The sequence below is a fragment of the Lethenteron reissneri genome, unplaced genomic scaffold (genome assembly GCF_015708825.2).
Source record: "Lethenteron reissneri isolate LAM-NWPU_2019-01 unplaced genomic scaffold, ASM1570882v1 scaffold_208, whole genome shotgun sequence".
Lineage (NCBI taxonomy): Eukaryota > Metazoa > Chordata > Hyperoartia > Petromyzontiformes > Petromyzontidae > Lethenteron > Lethenteron reissneri.
The window spans coordinates 37,702-63,784 of NW_026891730.1; the positions used below are offsets into that span (position 1 = coordinate 37,702).

At 52.1% G+C, this 26,083-nt stretch overlaps 2 protein-coding genes across 2 annotated transcripts; one reads left to right on the forward strand and one right to left on the reverse strand.

Annotated features, from left to right (window-relative positions):
• Positions 1–95: 95 nt before the first annotated feature.
• LOC133339693 (cadherin-2-like) lies at positions 96–6,806 on the reverse strand. The gene is made up of 5 exons (XM_061547848.1): positions 6,727–6,806; positions 3,564–3,682; positions 1,962–2,036; positions 1,152–1,301; positions 96–558 (listed from the first exon to the last, which is right to left on the reverse strand). The coding sequence occupies exons 2-5, from the start codon at positions 3,666–3,668 to the stop codon at positions 316–318; spliced, it is 573 nt and encodes a 190-aa protein (XP_061403832.1). The 5' UTR covers positions 3,669–3,682; positions 6,727–6,806; the 3' UTR covers positions 96–315.
• Positions 6,807–7,884: 1,078 nt separating this feature from the next.
• Positions 7,885–18,383, forward strand: LOC133339692 (cadherin-2-like). The gene is made up of 5 exons (XM_061547847.1): positions 7,885–8,003; positions 13,238–13,312; positions 14,833–14,977; positions 16,607–16,779; positions 17,343–18,383. Exons 1-5 carry the CDS (start codon positions 7,938–7,940, stop codon positions 17,556–17,558), a joined length of 675 nt encoding a protein of 224 aa, XP_061403831.1. The 5' UTR covers positions 7,885–7,937; the 3' UTR covers positions 17,559–18,383.
• Positions 18,384–26,083: the final 7,700 nt, after the last annotated feature.

Sequence of the window (26,083 nt, forward strand, 5' to 3'; positions counted from 1 at the left end):
ATCAACACCACCATCAACACCACCATCATCTCCTTTACCAATGTAATAAAGGTCGCTGAGACAACGCCTGGAATTCAGTATTCTTTATTAAGTTTCTTTCACAGTTCTCACTATGTTCGTTCCTCTGCTCTATGGCTCCTTCACGATGTTGGCAGACAGCGTGAGAGGGAGAGAGAGAGAGAGACTGCCGCAGCCCGCCACGTGGCAGGCTCCGGACGTCCGCACCAGCGTGGCGGCTTCCACCTTCGTTCCTCCAAGCAATGAGCACACTGCCCAGGTATGGGAAAACTCTCCACTCTCTCCACAACTGCCCTATCACCAATTGAGAGTTGTGGGGGTAGAGTGTCCGTTGTTACAAAATACCCAGGCAGGCGCTATCACCATCACACCCCCGTCACCACCGCGCCCGTCTGCACCTGGGAGGGAGCCCTCATCCACGTAGCCCTGGAAAATGGGCATCTCGAAGTGCGGCCTGTTGTCATTAAGGTCCTGCACGTTGATTTGGAGATGCACGTCATCCATCACGTGGCCGTTCTTATCCACCACGTGGCCGTTAATCTGCAGCGGACACGCAACACACACGCAACGCACACGCAACACACACGCAACGCACGTGTGGTTGTAGTCGCCGACGTTGGGATGTTTAGAGTTGGCCAAACATCCCTCCTCTCGAGCGGTAGTTGGTTCTCTGAGAGTCGCACCTGGACCACCGGTGGGCCGTGACGGGACTCCTGGAGGTCCGCTGGGCTGCGAAGCTGATTGCAGGTTGATCCGCAAACGTTGATGCCTTTTGTTTCGGACGTTAATATTTTACTCGTGATATTGAAAATTGTAAATAAAATTAGGAAAACCGCCCCGATTAAATTACCCGAACCCCGATATCTAAATTCTCCACGTAAAAAAACAAAACCGTTCTAGCTGCGTTAATGTTCTTTTCATGTTCCGGTAATATGAATATAATTGAGTAATATTGGTACTTAGAGAATTGAATGTTTTTGTCACCAGGGGCGGGAGGGGCTTGCACCCCGGAAATGTTGACATTGACCGAGTGGTCCGGGGGGGCAGGACATTTGAGAGAACTCCACAATCGAGGCCTGGACCTCGCTAGGCCAACACACGCGCGGGGTGTGGTGCTAGTGTGAGTGCCTCACTCGGAACTCTTTGATGAGCTCACGGTCCAGGGTCTTCGTAACAGAAAGCCATCCGCTCACAGGATCCACGATAAACACCCCCATGGGATCTTCGTCTGCCCCGGGCCCCGTGATGCGATAACTTGCATTTTCAAGTATGCTGGACTTGACCTGTGGGGGCGCACGCGCGAGAGAGCACACCCGGGGAATGCGCAGGTGGGGTCGGGGAGGCGGCAGGGGGCGGCGTTACATGATGTACGCTCGTACATCACGTGGATACACGTACGCAAAGGTACCCCGGATAGCCTTCAACAGACTGCTGGGGCAAGTGCAGTTTGCGCGCAGCAGCAAATATGAAGGCCGGCATGGCACACGAGGGGGTGTGATATGCAGTTACCAACACACCCGGCCACCTTGGTCTCCCCAGTGGAGACAGTTATACATCGCACCGGGTACTTATTTGAGATCAAGTTCAGATAACTGTCACTGGGTGTGAGCTGTAAGTGGAAATCAAACTCACGTCGCCAGGTTCAGAGCGCAGCGCGTGCTAACCAATTGGCCACCGCTCCCCCAACATATATACATGTGTACACACACACACACATCACATGCTGATGTATGGCATGCTAAATAGAACACCACAAACCCCAAAGACACATACACCACATACCACACACACACACACATTCACCCTTACACTCACCAACGCATGACATTCGCACACTGCCGAACAGGGGGTTGAACGTAGGCAGCACGGTACCCGAGTTGGGGGTCGAACCCAGGACACCTTCCTTGCCGCGAGGTGCGAGCGTGAGGGGAGGGGGCCTTTACCTGAACCAGCCGCTTGGGGAAGGGCCCGGGGTCATTCTCAGGGACGTCGAGAGCAAGCATTAGCCGGCGCTCCATCTGCAAATTGGGGGTGAGAGATGGACGATGCAAGGAGGTGTAAATGGATACAAGAGAGCGAGGCCGTAACTAGGCCTCGGCAAGGTAAGAGTTAAAAGGTAAAAACAACGAGCCTACCTTTACCCTACCTTTTACCTTACCACAATACCATCACTCTACCCTACCTTTTACCCTTTAGCAGGTAAGGTAAAAGGTAAAAAATGTATCCCGCAAAAACAAAGTTTTTCACTATAAATCCTTTATATGCGTGGCATCGGTTTTATTTTATTATTCATTTCTGTTTTTCTTGAGTAAGAGTTTCATTTTTATCACATTGGTATTTTAAATTAAATATGAATTTTTTGTTTCATAAAAAGTGGAAAATTTTGGAAAAAAAATTTCACGAAAATAAATTGTCACGCACAACGAGTCTGTGTGCAAAATGTCAGCTCGATTGGATCACGGAAAGTGGGTTAAAAACGACCGAAAGATTTGCACGGTCGTAAGCGCGCAAGCAGGCAAGCAAGTGAACTTAATATAAAGGATTTAAAAAGGGTAAATTACCTTCCCTTACCGATGCCTAGCCGTAGCCATGGCGTCAACATGGGGGGGGGGGGGGGCAAATCTTCTAGGGGGTTCTGGAGTCCCCCCCCCCCGGATGGACTTTTTCTTTATTTTTAAATCCTTTATATTAAGTTCACTTCACTTGCTTGCTTGCGCGCTTACAACCGTGCAAATCTTTCAGTCGTTTTTTAACCCACTTCCCGTGATCCAATCGAGCTGACATTTTCCACACAGACTCGTTGTGCGTGACCATTTATTTTCGTGAAATTTTTTTTCCATAACTTTACACTTTTTAGGATTTTTTTTTATATTTAATTACCAATTGCTTAATGGTGGCAGGCAATCATCTGACCCATAGGTGGCAGCCATCTCAAGCCAGAGGACGAGAGGACTCTCGCCGCCACGCATATAAAGGATTTATACTGAAAAACTTTGTGTTTACGGGTTAATTTTTTAACAATAATGTCTAATAGTGTATTGTATTACATTGCTCTGTTTTTCATTTTTTACATTTTCTTGTTTCATTGTATAGAACAGCAGAGATCAGGGATGAATCAAGTACAACCACAATCATATAAACAAAAATCTTTTTTTGATTTAAAGCTTTCGTGACTGCAGGGATTCATCTTCTTGGTTTACCGAAAGAACCAAGAAGAAAAATCTATTTTATAGCGATATATTGGGGGGGACATTTTGATCATCTTTGAGTATTGAGGGGGATGGTTGAGAAATGTGACGTCACATCAAAATGCTCAACTTTAAATAACTGTAGAGAACGCGTTCTACTTAATTAAATAGACTTTGTAATGTTTTCTCCTACAACATCAGAGTGCAACGCCACATTAAAAACGCACTACAATGACAATAGTTTAAAGCGATTTGAAGCATGTTTTTTTTTTTTGGGGGGGGGGGGGGGGCTGACGAACGAGCTTGAAAAGGGGATAAAAGGGATGAGGATGCGTTGGGGGTAAGAGACTCCGTTACCTGAGGCTCGCCGTCCTCTACTTTGACTGTGCACAGCGGCAGGGGGAGCAGCAGCACCATCCTAGTGAGGTATAGCCCCCTCATTTTGCAGACAGCAAAAAACATGATATCCACACCACCTACACGTCAGACACAGAGGAATGCATATACACAGTCACACGTGACTTACACGTCTATACTTATTCATACATTCATGATGTAGTGAAAAAGTTTCCCAAATTCATCACACGGGCTGTGTCACTGTGTCACTGTGTCTCTGTGTGTCTCTGTGTGTCACTGTGTGTCACTGTGTGTGTGTGTCACTCTGTGTCACTGTGTGTGTCACTGTGTGTCACTGTGTGTGTGTCACTGTGTGTGTGTGTCACTGTGTGTCACTGTGTGTGTCACTGTGTGTGTAACTGTGTGTCACTGTGTGTGTGTGTGTGTCACTGTGTGTGTGTGTGTGTCACTGTGTGTGTCACTGTGTGTCACTGTGTGTCTGTGTGTCTGTCACTGTGTCTCTGTGTGTGTCACTGTGTCTCTGTGTTTGTCTCTGTGTGTCACTGTGTGTGTCACTGTGTGTCACTGTGGGGGGGTGGGGGGAGCCCTCCCAGGAGGCCTCCGGCAGCAGCACCTGCAGGGTACGTGCACCTAGCCTGGCACAGCAGCAGTACAACCCGTGTCACCTGCAGGGTCTGTGCACCTAGCCTGGCACAGCAGCAGTACAACCCGTGTCACCTGCAGGGTACGTGCACCCAGCCTGGCACAGCAGCAGTACAACCCGTGTCACCTGCAGGGTCTGTGCACCTAGCCTGGCACAGCAGCAGTACAACCCGTGTCACCTGCAGGGTACGTGCACCTAGCCTGGCACAAGCGCTGCGGTGACGTCACCACCACTTAGTGGTTGTGGTAGTGATGGCTGGGGTGGTGATGATGTTGGTGATGGTGGTGATTATGGTGATGATGTTGATAATGATGGTGGTGGTGATGGTGGTGATGATGATGATGGTAGTGATGGTGATGGTGGTGATGATGGTGGTGGTGATGGTGATGATGGTGATGATGGTGGTGGTGGTGATAATGGTAGTGATGGTGGTGATGATGATGGTGATGATGACAATCTAGGGGAGGCGCAGGATCGGTTCAAACATGAGCCAGTGTTGTCCGTCGTGAGTGGGAATTCAACTCGGCGCAGCACGCTAATCGCTGCGCCACCGATCCACACACTGCCCCCCCCCTAGGTCGACTCAGCCTCAACCAACCGAGTACTCGGCGCGGCGTGTAAACATCGCCACGAGAGAGACACAGGAGGCCGCGCATGGTGCTGGCCACCCACCCCCTCGTGTGTCACAGTGCCGGCCTTCATAGGTGCTGCTACTCGCTAACAGCAGCACTTGCCCCAACAGTCTGTTAAGGCTACACGGGGGATCTTTGTATCGAGGAGTGTGTGTACCGTGGGGGAGATGCGTGTTAAGAGTGTGTGTCACTGCATGTGTATGTGTGTGTGTGTGCTGCATGTGGTGGGGGAGTGTATGGCGGGCGGTGGCGCAGTGGTTAGCGTGCTGCGCTACGAAACCGGCCACCCGAGTTTGATTCCAGCTCACAGCTAACACCAGTGAATCCGGTCCTGGGCCTCCCCTAGGTCGCCTCAGCCTCAAGTTAGTACCTGGTGGGGTGTATAAACATCGCCACTCGGGACACAAAGGTGACCTGGCGTGGTGCTGGTCACCCACTCGCTAATAGCACTTGCCCCAACAGTCCGTAGTGCCTATACGGGGTATCTTTGTCTCCCTTTGATGCTGCTAATCCTGCATAATGCACGGGCATAAGTAGTACTAATCACATACTTGCATTTCCCATAAATATACTAAATTACTCTTGATATGCATATTCTTTTGTCAAGGCGCCCTTTTCCCCCCTTCCAACCCAGCTTATATATATGCTCCAAGCACGTGTGCTGTTTCATTCAGACGCTGTCGCCTCGACAGACCTGGTTTTCACCTGAGGACGGCTGCTTGCGTTGTGGCCGAAACGTCGTGAGAATTGTTTTATTATGTTTTATTTTTATTATTTTATTACTTCCCTTCTACGTGACTTTACCGAAAGAACCAAGAAGATATCTTTGTCTTGTAGGGCGGTGGCGGGAGAGTGTGTGCACGGGGAGATGTGTGTGTGGGGTGTGTGTGTGTGTGCCAGAGTGCGTGTCGTTGTGCGTGCGTGTGTTGGAGGTCTGAGGCGTGTTTTGTGAATAGTGTGTGGCAGTGAGTGGGGTGTGTGAGTTGTAGCGAGAGTGTCTACTTGTGGGGAACTCGCGTGTCCGCCCGCTGGCAGGAGGTCACGGGGCAGACCCAGCAGGTGCCACGGGTCGATCTGACCGAGATGACCGAGATGACTGGCTGATGCACCACCTGTGCCCCCTACTGTACCAACTTGCTGTGCTTTGGCCACCCGGCGCTCCGCTCGTTGTTGTGAGCGTCGCTCCTCCGCCCTCCGTTGTTGTTGGAGGGCGACTGCCTCCAACTGCCCAGTAGCGTCCTTCACGAGCCTCCTCCAAAGAGGCTGATCTTGACACCGCTGGTACCAGTCATCGGCAAGTCCACTCAGCTCCACGTCCTCCTGTACCACATCACTCCATCTCTTCTCTAGCCCGTGCCGCGCCCGTTTAGCCCCCTCGATCCGGCCAAACAAAAGCTGTTCAGGCATGCGGTGGCTGGGCATGCGGGCTACATGACCCAGCCAACGCAGCCTTGCCTGCCAAGGAGCTCACCGATGGGACTTTGCCCAGATCTTTCGAGGATTTGTGAGCTCCTCACACAATCCCGCCTGGTTAAACCCAGGATGGATCGTAGGCAGGCCAGCCTAAATGTTTCTAACCGGTGAAGATGTTCCATTCGGGGGGTCCACGTATCGCAAGCGTAGAGAAGGGAGGGAATGACCGTGGGCAAGAAGACCACCATCACCATCATCACCGCCTCATATCCCTCCCTCTCTCCCCTCTCTCTCTCCTTCTACCACTCCCTCTCTCTCTCATGCACCTAGCCTGGTACAGCAGTCAACCCATGGCACCTGCAGGGTCTGTCCCGTGAACTCCAACACAACAACAACCAACACCACAACCACCACCACAACCACCACTAGAACAACTACCACAACCACAACAACCACCACAACCACAGCTGATTACCTCACGACTTGGCGCTGCCGACGGCACCACGTGACATCGCGCGACTTTCACTTCCTGCCAGGTGAGCGATGACGTCATCCGAGAGCCTGGGCCCCGCCCACAGACTCCGCCCACCTCACTCACTCACCCACCCCGCCCTCTCACCCACCCCGCTCTCTCACCCACCCCGCTCTCTCACCCACCCCGCTCTCTCACCCACCCCGCTCTCTCACCCACCCCGCTCTCTCACCCACCCCGCTCTCTCACCCACCCCGCCCTCTCACCCACCCCGCCCTCTCACCCACCCCGCCCTCTCACCCACCCCGCCCTCTCACCCACCCCGCCCTCTCACCCACCCCGCCCTCTCACCCACCCCGCCCTCTCACCCACCCCGCCCTCTCACCCACCAACTCACTCACTCACCCAAATAGGGAAGGAGCCACAAAAGGGGAGGAGCCACCCGCCCCAGCCTGCTTGTGATTGGTGGGTTGGGTAGAGGGAGGTGACTGGGGCTTGAGTGACAGGGGAGGGGGCCGCATTGGGACACAAAAGGAGAGGAGCCACCAGCTCCAGCCTACTTGTGATTGGTGGGTTGGGTAGAGGGAGGTGACTGGAGCTTGAGTGACAGGGGAGGGAGCCCCGCATCAAGACAAAAAAGGAGGAGCCACCTGCCCCAGCCTGCTTGTGATTGGTGGATTGGGTAGAGGGAGGTGACTGGGGCTTGAGTGACAGCGGAGGAGGCCCCGCATCGAGATACAAAAGGGGAGGAGCCACCCGCCCAGCCTGCTTGTGATTGGTGGGTTGGGGAGAGGGAGGTGACTGGAGATTGAGTGACAGCGGAGGGGGCCCCACATTGAGACACAAAAGGGGAGGAGCCACCCGCCCCAGCCTGCTTGTGATTGGTGGGTTGGGTAGAGGGAGGTGACTGGAGCTTGAGTGCCAGGGGGAGGAGCCATGGACAGTGGGGGAGGAGCCACACGCCCCAGCTTGCTTGTGATTGGTGGGTTGGGGAGAGGGAGGTGACTGGGGCTTGAGTGACAGGTGAAGAGCCCCGCATTGAGACACAAAAGGGGAGGAGCCAGAAGGATGCACGAGAAACTCTTGGTGGAGAGATGACGTCACTCAACTGCTTTGAGCCATCGCCATTTTAATATCAAACAGCGCACAGGGAGACCGGCAAGCGCTGTGGTAACAATGGACGCAGACGAAGACGGCTTCACCGACGCTTGCTTATGTTAGCCCATCAAACAAAGGGGGCGGCGGTGTCACGCGGCTCACCTTCTTACAGTAGCTTTAACGTAAGATTATTTTACGGTGTTATTTTTTTTAAATATGCCTTCGATAGTAATCACTGGTCAACACACTTTTTCTGGCATGAGGTATTGCAACGGGTTTAAGGTAATTTTGGGGTGCTGATTCCAAATCTGGCATCAGTTTTTGTCTATCACGTCAGGTTTTTGAGATATCAAATATTGCATTTCAATAAAAACTGCAGAAGAAAAATATTAAATAAATGTGGATATCTACATAAAATGATATTATAAACACACTATCCTAAAAATACAGCACCATATTTTAACAATAAAGCAGTCACTGACTCGCAACAACTTGCAATCATAAGTGACAGAGTTAATTTCGGGTGAAATCAATGAAAATGGGGTATGCCGATAGCATAAAATGAGATGTGATAGAGCAAATCTCAGATCAGATTTGGAATCAGCACCCTGAAATTAGTCTAGAACAGCTGCAAAAGCAGAGGTGTGGACTCGAGTCATGTGACTTGGACTCGAGTCAGACTCGAGTCATGAATATGATGACTTCAGACTCGACTTGGACTTGCATAACAATGACTTTGTCCCACCTCTGAGGTGTGGACTCGAGTCATGTGACTTGGACTCGAGTCAGACTCGAGTCATGAATTTGATGACTTCAGACTCGACTTGGACTTGCATAACAATGACTTTGTCCCACCTCTGAGGTGTGGACTCGAGTCATGTGACTTGGACTCGAGTCAGACTCGAGTCATGAATTTGATGACTTCAGACTCGACTTGGACTTGCATAACAATGACTTTGTCCCACCTCTGTGCAAAAGTCCAGGCCAGAAAAACATGTTTTTTGTTGTTGACCAGTGTATAATTTATTATAATTCAATGTTGCTTTGTATGGCATTTGCTTTTATCCTACTGTTGATTTAGTCTATTAACAATGGTTTTTTGTTGTATCTGTACGACACTTTAAATGTCATCCTTTGCACGAAATAGGGGCCGTCCATAAATGACGTCACGCACCTGGGGGGGGGGGGTCAGACGTTTATGGCGATGGGGGACGAGGGGGGGTTGAGAAATACGCAACTTTAAATAAATATAGACAACACGTTCTACTTAATTAAATAGACGTTTTAATAAATGTTTTCTCCTACAACATCAGAGTGCAGCACCCCATTAAATACGCACTACAATGCGATTTGAAGCATGTTTTATTTTTAAAATGGAAATATGTTTTTTTTGGGGGGGCAGAGCTTTGTGACATCATATTTGCGGGGGGGGGGGGTCTGACTCTTTGTGACGCCGTGTGACGAGGGGGGGGGGTCAAAAATCGTCAAAAATCGCGTGACGTCATTTATGGACGGCCCCATAGCGCTAAATAAATAAATACTTGGTTTAACACATAGCAGGCTTTCGCGACCAATATTCATAATCAACGTTTTTGGGTTTAGATCGCGTTATTCATAAATGTGTCGTAACCCTCCACCACCCGACACGGCCAATCAGCAAAAAAGTGTCACGTTGACAAAAGACAAATAGTTCACTGCTTTAGCCCACCGGTGTGTTGAAGCGTGAAACCACAACATTTACAGTTGTTGAGTAGTACGACGTTTCGCTGGTAATTGCATCCAGCATCATCGGGCAATTCGCCAGAATGGTGAGGCTCTGCTCTGGCTCCCGGTTTTATATAGAGCCGCAGCAGGGTGACGTCCTCATCAACTCAAAATAAATACTTTATTGATTGAGTCGATTCCAATGAAGCGACGTTTTCAAGATGTCTCCCCGATCAACTCCGATACACAATGATGCTGTTGCATGCCCATTGTCTTTGGAACTGATTGGCCCACACCAGAGACCACTGCCTTCTTCAGGGTCTCGTCTCACCAACGCACCTTGCAAAAGTTAGCATCGATTTGGTGTTCGAACACCCTAACACACACTCCTGTATTACCGCCAGAAAGGGCATCAACTTATTCTTATTGTTCATACTTTGATACTGGCAAAGAAGGTATCACCCCGGCCTAGTAATGCTCTCGATACGCGTGGCATTACCCTGGTCCTGGTCTCTGGTACGACACTGCTGGCGAGACTTTGCCGTACAGAAGGCTCTGGTGTATCTGGTGTATCTGGTGTAGGTCAATCCGTTTGAAAGACAATTGCTTAAACTCTTTGGTTCTTTCGCCAGATGACGCCCACTTGTGTTGCGATCGAAACGTCTTGATTTGTTTCATTTTATTTTATCTCCAACTAAGTGACTTTACCGAACGAACCAAAGAGTGTGGATTCCTGCAGTCACAAAAGCTTCAAAACAATGCGTATAACACAACAATTATGATTATTATAATAATTATCAAAGCGATGTTTGTTTCCATGTTCACCACCCGCACTGTGCGTGGTTAATGCATTACTTGATGACGCCTTGAAAAAAGTATACAAATGCACTACACACTACTACTTTACACTACACGACTATACACATACACTATACACTAATACTTTACACTACACGATACACTACACAATACTACTTTACACTACACTACTTTACACTACAGACTACTTTACACTATACTATAGACTACTCACTACTACTTTACACTACACGATATACTACGCTACTATACACTGCACCACGGGTACTGTGTGTGGTTAATGCACAATTGACGACGCCTTGCGATAGGTATCTCTTTGGTGTTCTAACATCTTAACACCACTCCCGGCTTTATGGCCATTAAGGGTACAAAACCCGAATATTTTCTTTAAAATTCATTTTCAGGTTAAGCTCTTGCTCGTTTTTTTAAGCGTATTCAAAGCTACGATCGATTCCACTAAATTACATTTAACATTTAAATGTTCTACCAGCTAAAGGCCCGGCCGAGCTGGGTAGCTCATTTTCAGAACCCATGACATCGTGTTTACCAGGCGAGGTAGTTAACATCTCCTAGCCACGGTGGCGTTATGATCTGGGATAGAACCCACGACCTCCTGTATACAAGGCAAGGTAGTTAACATCTCCTAGCTACCATGGGCATTAGGATCCGGGATCGAAGCCGCGACCTCCTGCACACCAGGCGAGGTAGTTAATATCTCCTAGCTGCCATATGGCACTAGAGTCCGGGACGGAACCCACGACTACCTGTATACCAGGCGAGGTAGTTAACATCTCCTAGCTACCGTGACGTTAGGATCTGGGATCGAACCCACGACCTCCTGTATACCAGGCGAGGTAGTTAACATCTCCTAGCCACTGTGGCGTTTGTGTCCGGGATCGAACCCACGACCTCCTGTATACTAGGCAAGGTAGTTAACATCCCCTTTAGCCAGCGTGGCACCGTTGAGTCTTGGCCTTAACCAGATAACCCAGAGTGAAAATATTGAACAGGAATTCAGAGGCACAGATTGACACCGTTAAAGTCCCGAGAGAGTTCATCTGTTTCACATTACAAGGCAATGACTTAACTCTGACGTGACAAATTATTTGGGTATTTCGGTAAAGTCACATAGATAGGTTCAAAGGTAATTTTAAAATAAATAAATAAACCACGACGTTTCGATCACAATACAAGCGATCTTCTTCAGGTGGGATAAACTCCTTTAAAAAAAAATTTTAAACCGTTTTATTTCGATTTAAAGCTTTCGTGACTGCAGGGATTCATCTTCTTGGTTCTTTCGGTAAAGTCACGTAGAAGGGAAGTAATAAAATAATAAAAATAAAATACAATTCTCACGACGTTTCGGCCACAACGCAAGCAGCCGTCCTCAGGTGAAGAACAGGTCTGTCAGGAAGACTATAATTCAAACGCTGTCTTTCCGACAGACCTGTTCTTCACCTGAGGACGGCTGCTTGCGTTGTGGCCGAAACGTCGTGAGAATTATTTTATTATGTTTTATTTTTATTATTTTATTATTTCCCTTCTACGTGACTTTTTAAATTAAAGGAAAGTCGTATATAAGGATTATAAGATTTTCAGTTTTTGTATAATTGTTTATATTGTACATTTTTGTTGTTTTCTTGAATAATTTTCTGTGTTTAGGAAAAATATATGATTGTGTTAGTGAAATTTTTTTTTCATAAAAAGTGTAAAATTTTTGAATAAAATTTCACGAAAATAAATTGTCACGCACAACGAGTCTGTGTGCAAAATGTCAGGTCGATTGGATCACGGGAAGTGGGTTAAAAAACGACCGAAATATTTGCACGGTCGTAAGCGCGCAAGCAAGCAAGTGAACTTAATATAAAGGATTAAAAAAAAAAGTCCATCCGGGGGGGACTCCAGAACCCCCTCGAAGATTTCCCCCCCCCCCCAATGTTGATGCCATGGCTACGGCTAGGCCTCGGCAAGGGAAGGTAATTTACCCTTTTTACCGGGTAAAAGGGTAAAGGGTAAAGATGTCGACATGCCAAGCGTTAAGGTAAAGGGTTAAAGGGTAAAGGTAGTTCGGAAGAATTACCCGGTAGGGTAAAGGTAGCGCCAAGTATTACCCGGTAAATACGGTGCCTTGCTTACCACTAAAAGCTCCGTGGCGCAGTCCGTGGCCTACATTTAAAAAGTAATATTTAAAACAACTTTATTAAAAACACGCTTTTATGAAATATACGAGTAATGGCAGAACTCCACGACTCCAGGAAGTGGCCGCAATGCTTGGCACAACGTAAGGGGCCGTGGCCAATTACAGCCAACGTCAGTTGAGCATGGACAATTAGACCCAAGCCGAAACATAACATAGAAAAAATAATGTTTAAAAATATATATATGTTTAATGATAGAATATAGTATAGTCATCAGTATGACCCAAGTATACCAAGTTTGCAGTCGATACCACATTAGGAAGTGGGTAAAAATTGAGTTTCTAGATTTGAGGATACGACAACAACAGAGTGAGTTAAAAGAAAGCGTGTAAAATTGGAATAATCGAGAGTATTCTATATGAATGAAGCGCTCTACCTAGCATTTACCGTTATAAACCCTGTTGATGTGTAGTTCCCTATTAATTACCCTGTAATCGGGTCATTTGTATGGGGTAAGGGTAAAAGGTAGGGTAAAGGTAAGCTCGTTGCTTTTTACCTTTTACCTTACCTTCTAAAGGGTAAAAGGTAGGGTAGAGTGATTGTATTGTGGTAAGATAAAAGGTAGGGTAAAGGTAGGCTCGTTGTTTTTACCTTTTAACTCTTAGCTTGCCGAGGCCTAGCTACGGCCTCGCTCTCTTGTATCCATTTACACCTCCTTGCATCGTCCATCTCTCACCCTCACCCCCAATTTGCAGATGGAGCGATGGCTCATTATTGCAATCGGCGTCCTTGAGAATGACCCCGGGCCCTTCCCCAAGCAGCTGGTGCAGGTAAAGGCCTCCTCCCTCCCCTCTTCCCCCCCCTTCACCCCCTCTACCCCCATAACCCTCCCCCACCGGCGTTGGTGACGCTCGCACCTCGCGGCAAGGAAGGTGTCCTGGGTTCGACCCCCAACTTGGGTGCCGTGCTGCCTACGTTCAACCCCCTGTTCGGCAGTGTGTGAGTGTCATGCGTTGGTGAGTGTAAGGGTGAATGTGTGTGTGTGGTATGTGGTGTATGTGTCTTGGGGTTTGTGGTGTTGTATTTAGCATGCCATACATCAGCATGGGGGAACGGTGGCCAATTGGTTAGCACGCGCTGCGCTCGCAACCTGGCGACGTGAGTTTGATTTCCACTTACAGCTCACACCCAGTGACGGTTATCTGAACTTGGTCTCAAATAAGTACCCAGTGCGATGTATAATTGTCTCCACTGGGGAGACCAAGGCGGCCGGGTGTGTTGGTAACTGCATATCACACCCCCTCGTGCGCCATGCCGGCCTTCATATTTTCTGCTGCGCGCAAACTGCACTTGCCCCAGCAGTCTGTTGAAGGCTATCCGGGGTACCTTTGCGTACGTGTATCCACGTTATGTACGAGCGTACATCATGTAACGCCGTCCCCTGCCGCCTCCCCGACCCCACCTGCGCCTTCCCCGTGTGTGCTCTCTCGCGCGTGCGCCCCCACAGATCAAGTCCAAAAAATAAAACTAAAAAAATAAATAATATTAACTTTTATCTCATTTTTTTTATCCTTGCATTCAACAAAGCTTCAAATCTAGAACACATGAAAATGCACGTTATCGCATCGCGGGGCCCGGAGCAGACGAGGATCCCATGGGGGTGTTTATCGTGGATCCTGTGACCGGGTGGCTCTCTGTTACGAAGACCCTGGACCGTGAGCTCATCAAAGAGTTCCTAGTGAGGCACTCACACTAGCACCACACCCCGCGCGTGTGTTGGCCTAGCGAGGTCCAGGCCTCGATTGTGGAGTTCTCAAATGTCCTGCCCGCCGGACCACTCGGTCAACGTCAACAATTCCGGGATGCAAGCACCTCCCGCCCCTGGTGACAAAAACATTCAATTCTCTAAGTACCAATATTACTCAAATATATTTATATTACCGGAACATTAAAAGAACATTAACGCAGCTAGAACGGTTTTGTTTTTTTACGCGGAGAATTTAGATATCGGGGTTCGGGTAATTTAATCGGGGCGGTTTACCTCATTTTATTTACAATTTTCAATATCACGAGTAAAATCTTAACGTCCGAAACAAAAGGCGTAAACGTTTGCGGATCAACCTGCAATCAGCTTCTTAGCCCAGCGGACCTCCAGGAGTACCGGCACGGCCCGTCGGTGGTCCAGGTGCGACTCTCAGAGAACCAACCACCGCTCGAGAGGAGGGATGTTTGGCCAACTCTAAACATCCCAACGTCGGCGATTACAACCACTCGTGCGTTGCGTGTAACGCGCGTGTGCGTTGGGTGTGCGTTGCGTGTGTGTTGCGCGTGTGTTGCGTGTCTGCTGCAGGTCAACGGCCACGCGGTGGATAAGAACGGCCACGCGGTGGATAATGACGTGCATCTCCTAATCAACGTGCAGGACCTTAACGACAACAGGCCGCACTTCGAGATGCCCGTTATCCAGGGCTCCGTGGATGAGGGCTCCCTACCAGGTGCAGACGGACGCGGCGGTGACGGGGGTGTGATGGTGATAGCACCTGCCTGGGTATTTTGTAACAACAGACACTCCACCTCCACAACTCTCAATTGGTGCCATTTCCTGTACACCTAGGGATTTCGACAGAGATGTTCTCTGTCTCCCACATTATTAAACATCTATTTCGACCACGTAGTTCGTGAAGCCTTCAATAGCTGTACCTGAGGAATTTCCATCTAGATTACCATCATATACCCGAAGCCTGGGAGAAGCGTGGCAAAGCCTAGAGTGGGTCAGGGAAAGCCCATACTGCAGTGTGAACGCTTTTCTAACAGAACCCCTGTTCTTTAACGACCTCATCGGGGAGCTGAAACAAGAAAAGACGATGGCTTTCCGATTCACCAAAGCCAGCATAAAAACAGTCGGCGACTTGGTGGAAAGCCACAACGACCACCGAAAGTGGAAGAACGCGGCTGACATAAGCCACGCCGCAGGTCTCCGCACAATGCTGGCCGGGGAGAAAATACTGCGTGGAGTACTCAAAACAGCAAAAAACTTGCAACTACAGATACACACACCAGACGACACCGACTCGGCTCAGCCTCCCCTTCCTGCCTTCCCGGAGCTACATGCTGCCTGTTTCTAGGTCCCTGGGCGGAGTGACGCAGGCATGCTGCTTAAGCTTGAAGACTGCGGGAACGTGGCTCTCAATGGCGCCTCCAAGGTGGCGATATATAGCTGCTGCGTAAAGACTCTGCACCGTCAAGCCTTAAAAGACCTGCCGTGCACAAAGTGGAGGGACGTTTTTCCCCCGCTGATAGACGTCACCCCTCAGTGGGGAGAACTATACAAGGCCCCAGTGGCGAAACGGAGCGGAGACCTCCAATGGAGGCTGGCCCATTGGGCACTGCCTTCGGCGGCGTGGGTAAAGAAGATCAACCCAGGAGCGTCCGATTCGTGCGCTTTTTGCGGCCAAAGAGAAGATCTTGCCCACCAATATATAGGGTGCCAGAGGCTGACGCCACTTTTCAAGATGTTAGGATCAATCTTTCAGAAAGTTGGAAGTGCCTTTTTTCAAGAGCAGCCTCGTATGTGGAACACCACACAGAGCGAACAAGCGCCACAGCTTAGCGAACTTTGTTCTTGCCCAGGCAAAAAATGGCCATTTACAAAACGCACAAGAAAAAACTACAAAGCGACACAACCGCAGACGAAGGCTGCTCGGCGGTGGCCATGACGAGAGGTCTGCTGGTGGCGAGGCTCAAACTAGAGCATGAGTACTACGCCTAGGTGGGGGGCGAGTATGGCGTGTTCCAGGACAAGTGTGGGGACGGCCAAGCCCTCTGCTTCCGTGAACACGGCACCTTGACGCTCACGATCTGAACCCTTCGGCTGAGACAGACCACGGATACGGCGCGGAAACTAGACGCGCGCGGCCGGTTCGCCCATGTGGATGGTCGGTGGCGACGCGTGCTGCTGGCAACGACGATGTTGAGCATAACAAGAATGGTGGTGGTTGCGATGCGAACGAATATAATGTTTGTTCTTGAGAGTCACCATGTCCACGCCCCTCTCCCTGCCCTTCACCTCTGCCCTCCCCTGCCCTCCCTGCCCTCCTCCCTCCTCGCCCTCCCACCCCCGGCAGGCACGCCAGTGATGACGGTCACGGCAAGTGACGAGGACGACGCCTTATCGCCCAACGGCGTGAACCGCTACAAGATCGTGTCGCAGGTTCCCACGAAGTCCTTGGACCGCGTGCTTACCATCAACAACACCATGGGCGTCATCAGCACCATCGCCGCCGGGCTGGACCACGAGGTGGGTTGTTGTCCCGCGGCAACCACCGCTGATTGGCCGATGTCGGTCCGGGCGGTGGTGGCTAATGTCTGGCGTTGCGTGTACAGTGTTACATTTGTGTTTTCGGTGTGTATATACATACGTTGAGCGTCTGTCGCGCACCGTACGTAGACGATCGCGCTGACCGGAGGTGCGAGGGAAGGGCGACAGGCTTAACATGAAAAGCGGATCTAAAGAAACGAGTTTTCAGCTACAGTGGCTTCTTCTCGTGTGTCTCGGAAGCGACAGTGTCGCGGCGAGCGCGCTCCGCTACGAACCCGGGGACCCGAGTTCGATCCAACACTGGTGACAGTTGACTCAGCCTCAAATTAGTACCTGCTGCAGTGTGCAAACATCCCCACTAGGGAGACAAAGGCGGCCGGGCGTGATGCTGGCCACCCACCTCCTCGTGTGGCGTGCCGGCCTTCCACAGTGGCCGCTCGCTTAACGGCACTTGCCCCAAAGGTCTGTTGAGGCTGCACGATGAATGTTTGTCCCCGTTGTCTGTCTGTGATTGGTGCTGTCTGTGTGCCCCGTCGATGTAGACGACGCCGCAGTACGTGCTGGTGGTGCAGGCCTCAGACATGGAGGGCGACCCGGACATCGGCCTCACAAACACAGCCACCGCCATCGTCACCATCGCCGACATCAACGATAATCCCCCCGAGTTTACGGACATAACCGTACGCACCACGCCACCACACGACGTGTCTGTGGTGGGGTTGGAAGGGCGGCGGGGCCAGGTGTCCCCGCAGCCGTAATAGTCCCGCCCCGAGCAGAGTCCGCTGCCTCCTGCAGTGTCACGTCCAGTTTGTCTGTAGAAGGCACGACAGGCGCTCTTGCAGGGTCAACAGGCACAGGCAAGGGTGTGTCGGCAGCAACAGACACCGGCAAGGCAACATCAGGAGATGACGCATCCGTTCGAGGGGCCACGTATGGTTTCAAGCGAGACGTATGGACGTACCAGCGCCGAGCTCCGAACCGAACGCGCGCGGACTGCGGGTTAGGAACCTCAATGAGCCTAACAGGCCCCTGCCATGGTTTATGCAGTTTAGGGGAGGTTCCTGCTCGCACCTGCGGGCAATGCAGCAAAGCCATATTCCCCCACCTTCCAGGGGCACTTCCCCTTCGAGCGTCGAGCGCAACGTTCGTTTCGGGCCTGGGTTTTGGCAGTAGCCACTCGGGCCCCCTCCCGCGCCTCAGCGACGCGGCGAACGGCGTCCTGAATGTAGTCGGGGAGAGGCTTAGTAGGTCCTCTCACTCCCATTCCCAACTGCACATCCATTGGCGGCACGTTTTCGCGACCGTACATGAGAAAAAACGGAGAATATCCTGTGGACGCGTGAGGCGTCATCCGGTATGCCGAGAGTACCCCAGGGATGTGCAAATCCCAGTCAGCTTGCTTCTCATTAACTGTGTGACACAGCATGGCTGACAGCGTCCGATTTAGTCTTTCCACCATGCCATCCGTCTGCGGGTGGTAGGGGGATGTCCGGATCTGTTTGGTCCCCAGAGCAGCGCACACCTCCCCCAACAATTTATAAGAAAAATTCCGGCCCTGATCAGTGAGCAGCCTCTCCGGCGCCCCTTTGTCCATGACATATTCAAATAGAAAGGCGTCCGTAATGGACGCCGCCGACTGGTCGGGCAAGGGCCAGGCCATCGGCCAGCGGGAGAGATACTCCACCCCAACTAGCAAGTATTTATTACCCTTAGCGGATGGCGGGAAGGGTCCCAAAATATCCAACGCCACCAACTCGTTAACTCGAGACACCCGAATAGACTGTATCGGCGGCACATATGGGTGCTTAGGCGGCTTCCGCCGGGCACACTCGGGACACGCACGAACGTGCCCGACGACATCCGTCATCATGCCATGCCAGAAGTAGTCTCGCTGCAACGTCAACAAGGTTTTCTGCACCCCCAGGTGTAATAGCGTGTCGCAATGCAGAGTCCTAATCAATTCGTACCGTAACGACGACGGTACAACCAGACGCCAGCGATCATATAACCCCTCCCTCCACATCAGCAGTCCATCGCGGAGAGCGGCCCCCGGCGTCCCCCCGGAAACCAGTCCCCCCCCTCCCTTTGCAGCCCGACTCCGCAGGGTCCCCAACGAGTCATCAAGCATTTGTTCACGGATCCACACCGCTCGTGGAAGGTTCAGAACCCCATCGGCCGGTCCCGGGCACACTGGAGCCTCAGGCATCTCGACCGCTAACGCCATCCTCCTACCTTTCTTTCTTCCCACACTCTCCTCCAGCCCTTCCGGTTCCTGCCCTTAAAAGCACTCCCTCTCCCCACGTGACCCAACTCCTCCCACCTGTTACGTCATATCCGCGAGGCCATTTACGCTCGCATTACACTAGTGTGAGTGCCTCACCAGGTACTCTTTGACGAGCTCGCGGTCCAGGGTCTTGCTGACCGAAAGCCACCCGGTCACAGGATCCACGATGAAAACCCCGATGGGGTCCTGGTCGGCTCCGGGCCCCGCGATGCGATAACGCGCATTTTCATGTGTTCTAGATTTGAAGCTTTCGTGACTGCAAGGATTTAAAAAAATAAATGAAAAAAAGTTAATATTATTATTTTTAGTTTTTTTATTAATTTTTATTTCATTTTTTACCTACGTGACTTTACCGATAGAACTAAGAGTATTTTCATGCGTGTTCGACTTGATCTGTGGGGGCGCACGCGCGAGAGAGCACACACGGGGAAGGCGCAGGTGGGGTCGGGGAGGCGGCAGGGGACGGCGTTACATGATGTACGCTCGTACATCACGTGGATACACGTACGCAAAGGTACCCCGGATAGCCTTCAACAGACTGCTGGGGCAAGTGCAGTTTGCGCGCAGCAGAAAATATGAAGGCCGGCATGGCACACGAGGGGATGTGATATGCAGTTACCAACACACCCGGCCGCCTTGGTCTCCCCAGTGGAGACAGTTATACATCGCCCCGGGTACTTATTTGAGACCAAGTTCAGATAACTGTCACTGGGTGTGAGCTGTAAGTGGAAATCAAACTCACGTCGCCAGGTTCAGAGCGCAGTGCGTGCTAACCAATTGGCCACCGCTCCCCCAACATATATACATGTGTACACACACACACACAAACATCACATGCTGATGTATGGCATGCTAAATACAACACCACAAACCCCAAAGACACATACACCACATACCACACACACACACATTCACCCTTACACTCACCAACGCATGACACTCGCACACTGCCGAACAGGGGGTTGAACGTAGGCAGCACGGCACCCGAGTTGGGGGTCGAACCCAGGACACCTTCCTTGCCGCGAGGTGCGAGGGTCACCAACGTCGGTGGGGGAGGGTTATGGGGGTAGAGGGGGTGAGGGGGGGGAAGAGGGGAGGGAGGGGGCCTTTACCTGCACCAGCCGCTTGGGGAAGGGCCCGGGGTCATTCTCAGGGACGCCGATCGCAATAATGAGCCGGCGCTCCATCTGCAAATTGGGGGTGAGGGTGAGAGATGGACAATGCAAGGAGGTGTAAATGCGCTTACGACCGTGCAAATCTTTCGGTCGTTTTTTACCCCACTTCCCGTGATCCAATCGAGCTGACATTTTCCACACAGACTCGTTGTGGCGTGACAATTTATTTCCGTGAAATTTCTTTTCCCAAATTTTACACATTTTAGGACATTTTTTTTATATTTAATTACCAATTGCTTAATGGTGGCAGGCAATCATCTGACCCATAGGTGGCAGCCATCTCAAGCCAGAGGACGAGAGGACAAAAGAATATGCATATCAAGAGTAATTTTGTATATTTATGGGAAATGCAAGTATGTGATTAGTACTACTTATGCCCGTGCATTTTGCAGGATTAGCAGCATCAAAGTGTAATAAAGGACTCGACCACGAAGTCTGGCTTGGTGTCCTTTATTCGGTTCTTCCTCGTAACCCACACGGCTGTCCTTCTATAAGGCTTCCACACTGATACTGATACTGCTGTTAACCCCGTCACGCCAACAGCTCCTCTGTTGGTCTCCCGTTGTTCTCGTAACCTTCCAGCAGCCTCGCCGCTGTTACCCTCACGCAACCCCCCACTGGCTGCACTCGCTGCAGTCTCTCTTCTCGTCGCTCTCGTAGCCTCTCACACACAGCCTCGCCGGCTGTGTTCACCGCAGCTCCTCAACCGCCCTCTCTCCAGCAGCCCCACTGCTGTCTTCTCTCGCAGCTCCGCTGGCTGCTCCCTTAGCTGGCCGGCGCTGGCCGCCGGTGCCACTCTTCCTGGCTTCGCCCAACGTGGCCTTACTCTTGTCCAGTCTCTCACTCTCTCCCTTCTCCTTCCGGTCTCATCCCTTAAGAACCTTAACCTTGCTCCCACGTCACCTAACTCCACCTCTCCGTGACGTCACATCCGGGAGGTCGCCCGCGCCCGCATTACACCACCCTCCCCCGTGGAGAAAAACCCAGCCGACCTCGGCTGAACAACACCAACAGTAATGCGGGCGAAACCGACCCTGACACTCCAAAGGACACCAAGCATGCAATATAACAGTAAGAACCATCAACAGAGCATAATAATCAAGTAACGTACCAGAAGCAGGCAATAAATACACAGTAAGAGCAATAATGCAACGTAACAATCAACGAAACACAAGGGATTTAGAACGTGTGCGGGTCGCCGGCCCGTCCCGGACGGTCGGCGGCCCACCCGCGGAACGGGAACGTGATGGAGTTTGAGGAGTGACAGGGTGAAATCCCCCTGTCGCTGTTGGAAGTCCACCAACGTCCCGTGTCCCTGAAGGATCAGTCTCGGGCGTGTCCCGCGGATGTGTCTGCAGCGGGGTCGGAAGGGCTGCAGGGCTCGAAGTTCCCGCAGATCTGGCAGGCACCCTCCGAGCAGGGCGCCTCGTCCCCTGTGGTGTCAAGGCCGGCCTGCCTGGAACAGGTATAACAGGCGCTCTAGCAAGATCAATAGACGCAGGCGGGGGAGAGTCGGCAGCAACAGACCCCGGCAAGGCAACATTGGGAGATGACGCATCATGTAGGGGAGCAACATACGGTTTCAAGCGCGACGTGTGAACAACCCAACGGCGAGAACCAATCTGAACACGCGCCGACTGAGGGTTAGGAACCTCAATGAGGCGGACGGGCCCTTGCCAAGGTTTGTGAAATTTGGGAGAGGTACCCGGCCGCACCTGCGGGCAATGGAGCCAGGCCAGGTCCCCAACCTTCCAGGGGCATTCCCCCTTGGAACGCCGCGCATACCTCTCATTCCGGGCTTGAGCTTTGGCCGTAGCCACTCGGGCACTCTCCCGCGCCTCCGAGACCCGGCGAACAGTGTCCCGAATGTAGTCAGGGAGTGGTTTACAAGGTCCCCTTACACCGGTTCCCATCTGCACATCCATCGGCGGTACGTTTTCCCGACCATACATAAGGTAAAACGGCGAATAACCCGTAGCCGCATGAGGAGTCATCCTGTACGCCGAAAGCACCCCCGGGATGTGCAGGTCCCAATCCGATTGTTGCTCACTCACCGTATGGCACAGCATGGCAGACAATGTCTGGTTTAGCCGCTCAACCATACCATCCGTTTGCGGATGGTATGGGGATGTCCGGACCTTCTTAGTCCCTAGGCCCGCACACACTTCCGCCAATAATTTAGACGAGAAATTTCGGCCCTGGTCCGTGAGGAGTCTCTCCGGCGCACCCTTGTCCATAACGTATCCGAACAAAAAGGCGTCGGTAATGGCCGCGGCCGATTGGTCGGGCAACGGCCAGGCCATCGGCCAACGGGAGAGGTACTCAACCCCGACCAGCAAATATTTATTACCCCTCGCCGATGGTGGGAAAGGTCCCAAAATGTCCAGTGCCACCAATTCATTAACCCGAGACACCTGAATTGACTGTAAAGGCGGCACATAAGGATGTTTAGGTGGCTTACGTCGGGCACAGTCAGGGCACGCGCGGACGTGCCCCACGACATCCGTCGCCATGCCGTGCCAAAAATAATGACGTTGCAACGTCAACAAGGTCTTCTGCACACCCAGATGTAATAGCGTGTCACAATGGAGAGTTCTAATCAACTCGTATCGCAGGGACGCAGGCACTACCAGACGCCAGCGTTCCTGGAGACCTTCCCTCCACATGAGCAGACCATCTCGGACCGCGGTTTCCGGCGCACCCTCCGTAACCGGACCCCCAATCTCCACTTTGGATCGCTTCCGCAAGGACACTAACTGACTCATCCATCATCTGCTCCCTTATCCAAACAGACCGTGGCAGATTCAAAACCCCATCAGTCGGCCCCGGTTCCACAGGAGCATCCGACTCCTCAACAGCCAACACCACCGGCTGAGGGGGGGGTAGGCTGGGCGCACATCTCTGCGTCCCCGACGCACATTTGCAAGGGGAGCGCTGCGGCAATCTAGAAAGTGCGTCTGCGTTCGCATGGCGCACCCCTTTACGATGGTGAATTTGAAATGAAAATTCCTGTAGCGTGTCCAACCAACGCGCCAGCTGGCCGGAAGGTTGATCCATTTTAAGGGCATATTGCAAGGCCGCATGATCCGTACGTACGATAAAGGAATGGCCGTACAGGTACGGTCGAAACTGACGTAGGAAAAAAACAACGGCTAGGAGTTCCCTGCGAGTGACACAGTAGCGGGTTTCCGCGGGAGACAAGACCCGGCTACCATACGCCACGACACGCTCTACGCCCCCTCTAGACTGGGATAATACCGCGCCAATACCTGTGTCACTCGCGTCCGTATCAAGAATGAATGGGCGATCGAAATCGGGATAATCCAATGTTGGGGCCGTAGCCAACAGATCGCGCAGACTCTGAAAGGCCGCCTCCTCCGGCGGTCCCCACGCAAACTTACGTCCCTTACCCGTAAGGAGGTGCAAGGGCCTCGCGATCGTCGCAAAATTCGGCACAAACCTCCGATAATATGAGGCAAATCCCAAAAATCGACGTACATCCCCCACGGTGGCCGGAGTAGGCCAATCCCGGACACACGCCGTTTTTTCCGGGTCCGTGGACACCCCCTCAGCACTCACGATGTGTCCCAAATAACGGACGGACCGTTGCAGTAGGTGACATTTCTTTGGTTTGAATTTCAAATTGGCGGAGCGCATCCTCGTGAACACCGTCTCCAGCCGCCTTAAATGTTCGTCAAATGTGCGGCTGAAGACAATAATATCATCCAAATATATGAGACATGTCTCCCACTGCAACCCCGTCAACACGAGCTCCATAAGCCTTTGAAATGTGGCAGGGGCCGCATTCAGCCCCATCGGAAGGCAGTTGAATTGAAACAACCCCTGTGGCGTACGGAATGCGGTTTTCTCCCGCGAGGGCTCGTCAAGGGGAAGCTGCCAAAATCCCGAAGAGAGGTCCAGTGTGGAAAAGAACTTGGCCCCCGACAATGCATCGAGGGAGTCGTCCATACGCGGCAGGGGATACGCATCTGCCACTGAAATCTTATTCAATTTGCGAAAATCAACACAAAATCGCAATGTGCCATCCTTTCTCTTGACCAAAACCACAGGCGCGCCCCAAGGGCTGTTAGATGGCGATATAATGTCCGCAGCCAACATGTCCTCCACCGCCCCCCGAACGTGGTCTCGCTCGGCGGGACTCATTCGGTGCGAATTCAACCGAATAGGGGCAGCGTTGCCTGTATCAATATGATGGTGAAGCAACGAGGTGCGCCCCAAATCCAAATCATCGGAGCTAAATACATCCGAAAACGTCAACAACAATTTGTGAAGCGCACCACGTTGATCGACGGACAGGGAAGAGTTTCCGTCACACAATTTAGCAATCCAGCGATCATCTGAAGGCACCGGCTCAGAAACACCAGCAACCACCCCCTGGCTACGCGAACAATCCTGAGCCGTAAATGCCGTCGTGGCATGTGCCACGACCGTACCAGCCGGAACGCAGACGGTTTCCGCACCCGCATGAGCACCTGTAAAAAAGGTAATTGATCCGGCCGGACGATGGTCTGTGCCCCAACCAGCGCCAATCCGCTCGTTATCGAGGCTGATGGAGACAACAAAACCCCAATTGCTCCTAGCCGATCAGGCAGGGGCTTCCGATACCGCAAGGGAATAAGCATCTGTGAGCCAGGTGGGATGTCAACAGATGCCACGGACAGCACCTGCACTTGTACGGCTGAAAGCAGGTCGCCCCAGGGCGATGGCAGAAAGGAGATTTGACGGCCACCTGGCAGTTCAATACAATTCTCATTAATTTTGATCAAAATAGGCATCTTAGCCAGGAAATCAGTGCCCAATAAACATGGAACTGCCAAGGACCTTGAAATCAACACCATGCCCGAGGCCGACAACCTCCCCAATAGTTATTTTAGCGTCCACCTGGCCCACGATGCCCATGCTACCCCCGTTCGCAGCGACGCATGACCCGTAAACCGGACGCACGGCCCCGGGTGGGATGCCCAACAGATGGAAAATGACATCAGAAATGATAGTGGCGGACGGCGCCGGAATCGACTAGAATGCGCACGTCCACCCCTTGTATAGATCCTGGTACGGTGGACGAACCCGTAGCGGCCGCGACAACCCTCCGTGCCAACTTGCGCCACTGCGTCACGAGCGACAAGGCCCCGTCGCTGGCCTCTCATCAACAATCACATTCGGATCGCACAACGAAGGTGATGGGTGAGGTGCAAAGCCTTGCCGGGTGTCTGGTGAATGCCGACTTGCCTGGTTCGGTGGTTCCTTGGTCGGCTTGGCCGTTGATGAGGCCTCCTGTTGCGGCGGACCCGGGATGCGGGCCCAGCAGTCCTTCGCGTAGTGGCCCCTCCGTCCGCAGCGGAAACAAATCGGCGTCGTTTGCGCCGAAGCGCAGGCCTTGCATCCCGCCGGCCTCGTACGGTGGTGCAGCGCGAGAGGCCGGTCCACCGCGGCCTGACCATGGCCCGAGGCGGCCGTCAGCTCCTGAGGGCCCCCCCCATCCGGCACGTATACCGACTTCGTAGGGTCCCAACCCAGAGCGCCACCCTCTGCGACGGGGCCCCCCTGTCCACGCCGCGACTTGTTTCCACCGTCGGAGGTTGAATTGTGCATCCAGACATTTGCCGCCGCCCGGGAAGTGAGCTTTCTCATGCCCGCACACCGGCATGGAATCCCCAAGATCCCGCGACAGCTCGAGCATCTTGCCCAAGATGAGAGGCTCGAGGCAGGTCAGGTGTTGTTTCTGGATACGCGGCCATAGCCAAATCAAGCACCACACCCCTGTATGCCACGGGCGACTCCTCGGGCGCTCGTTGTCGTTGAG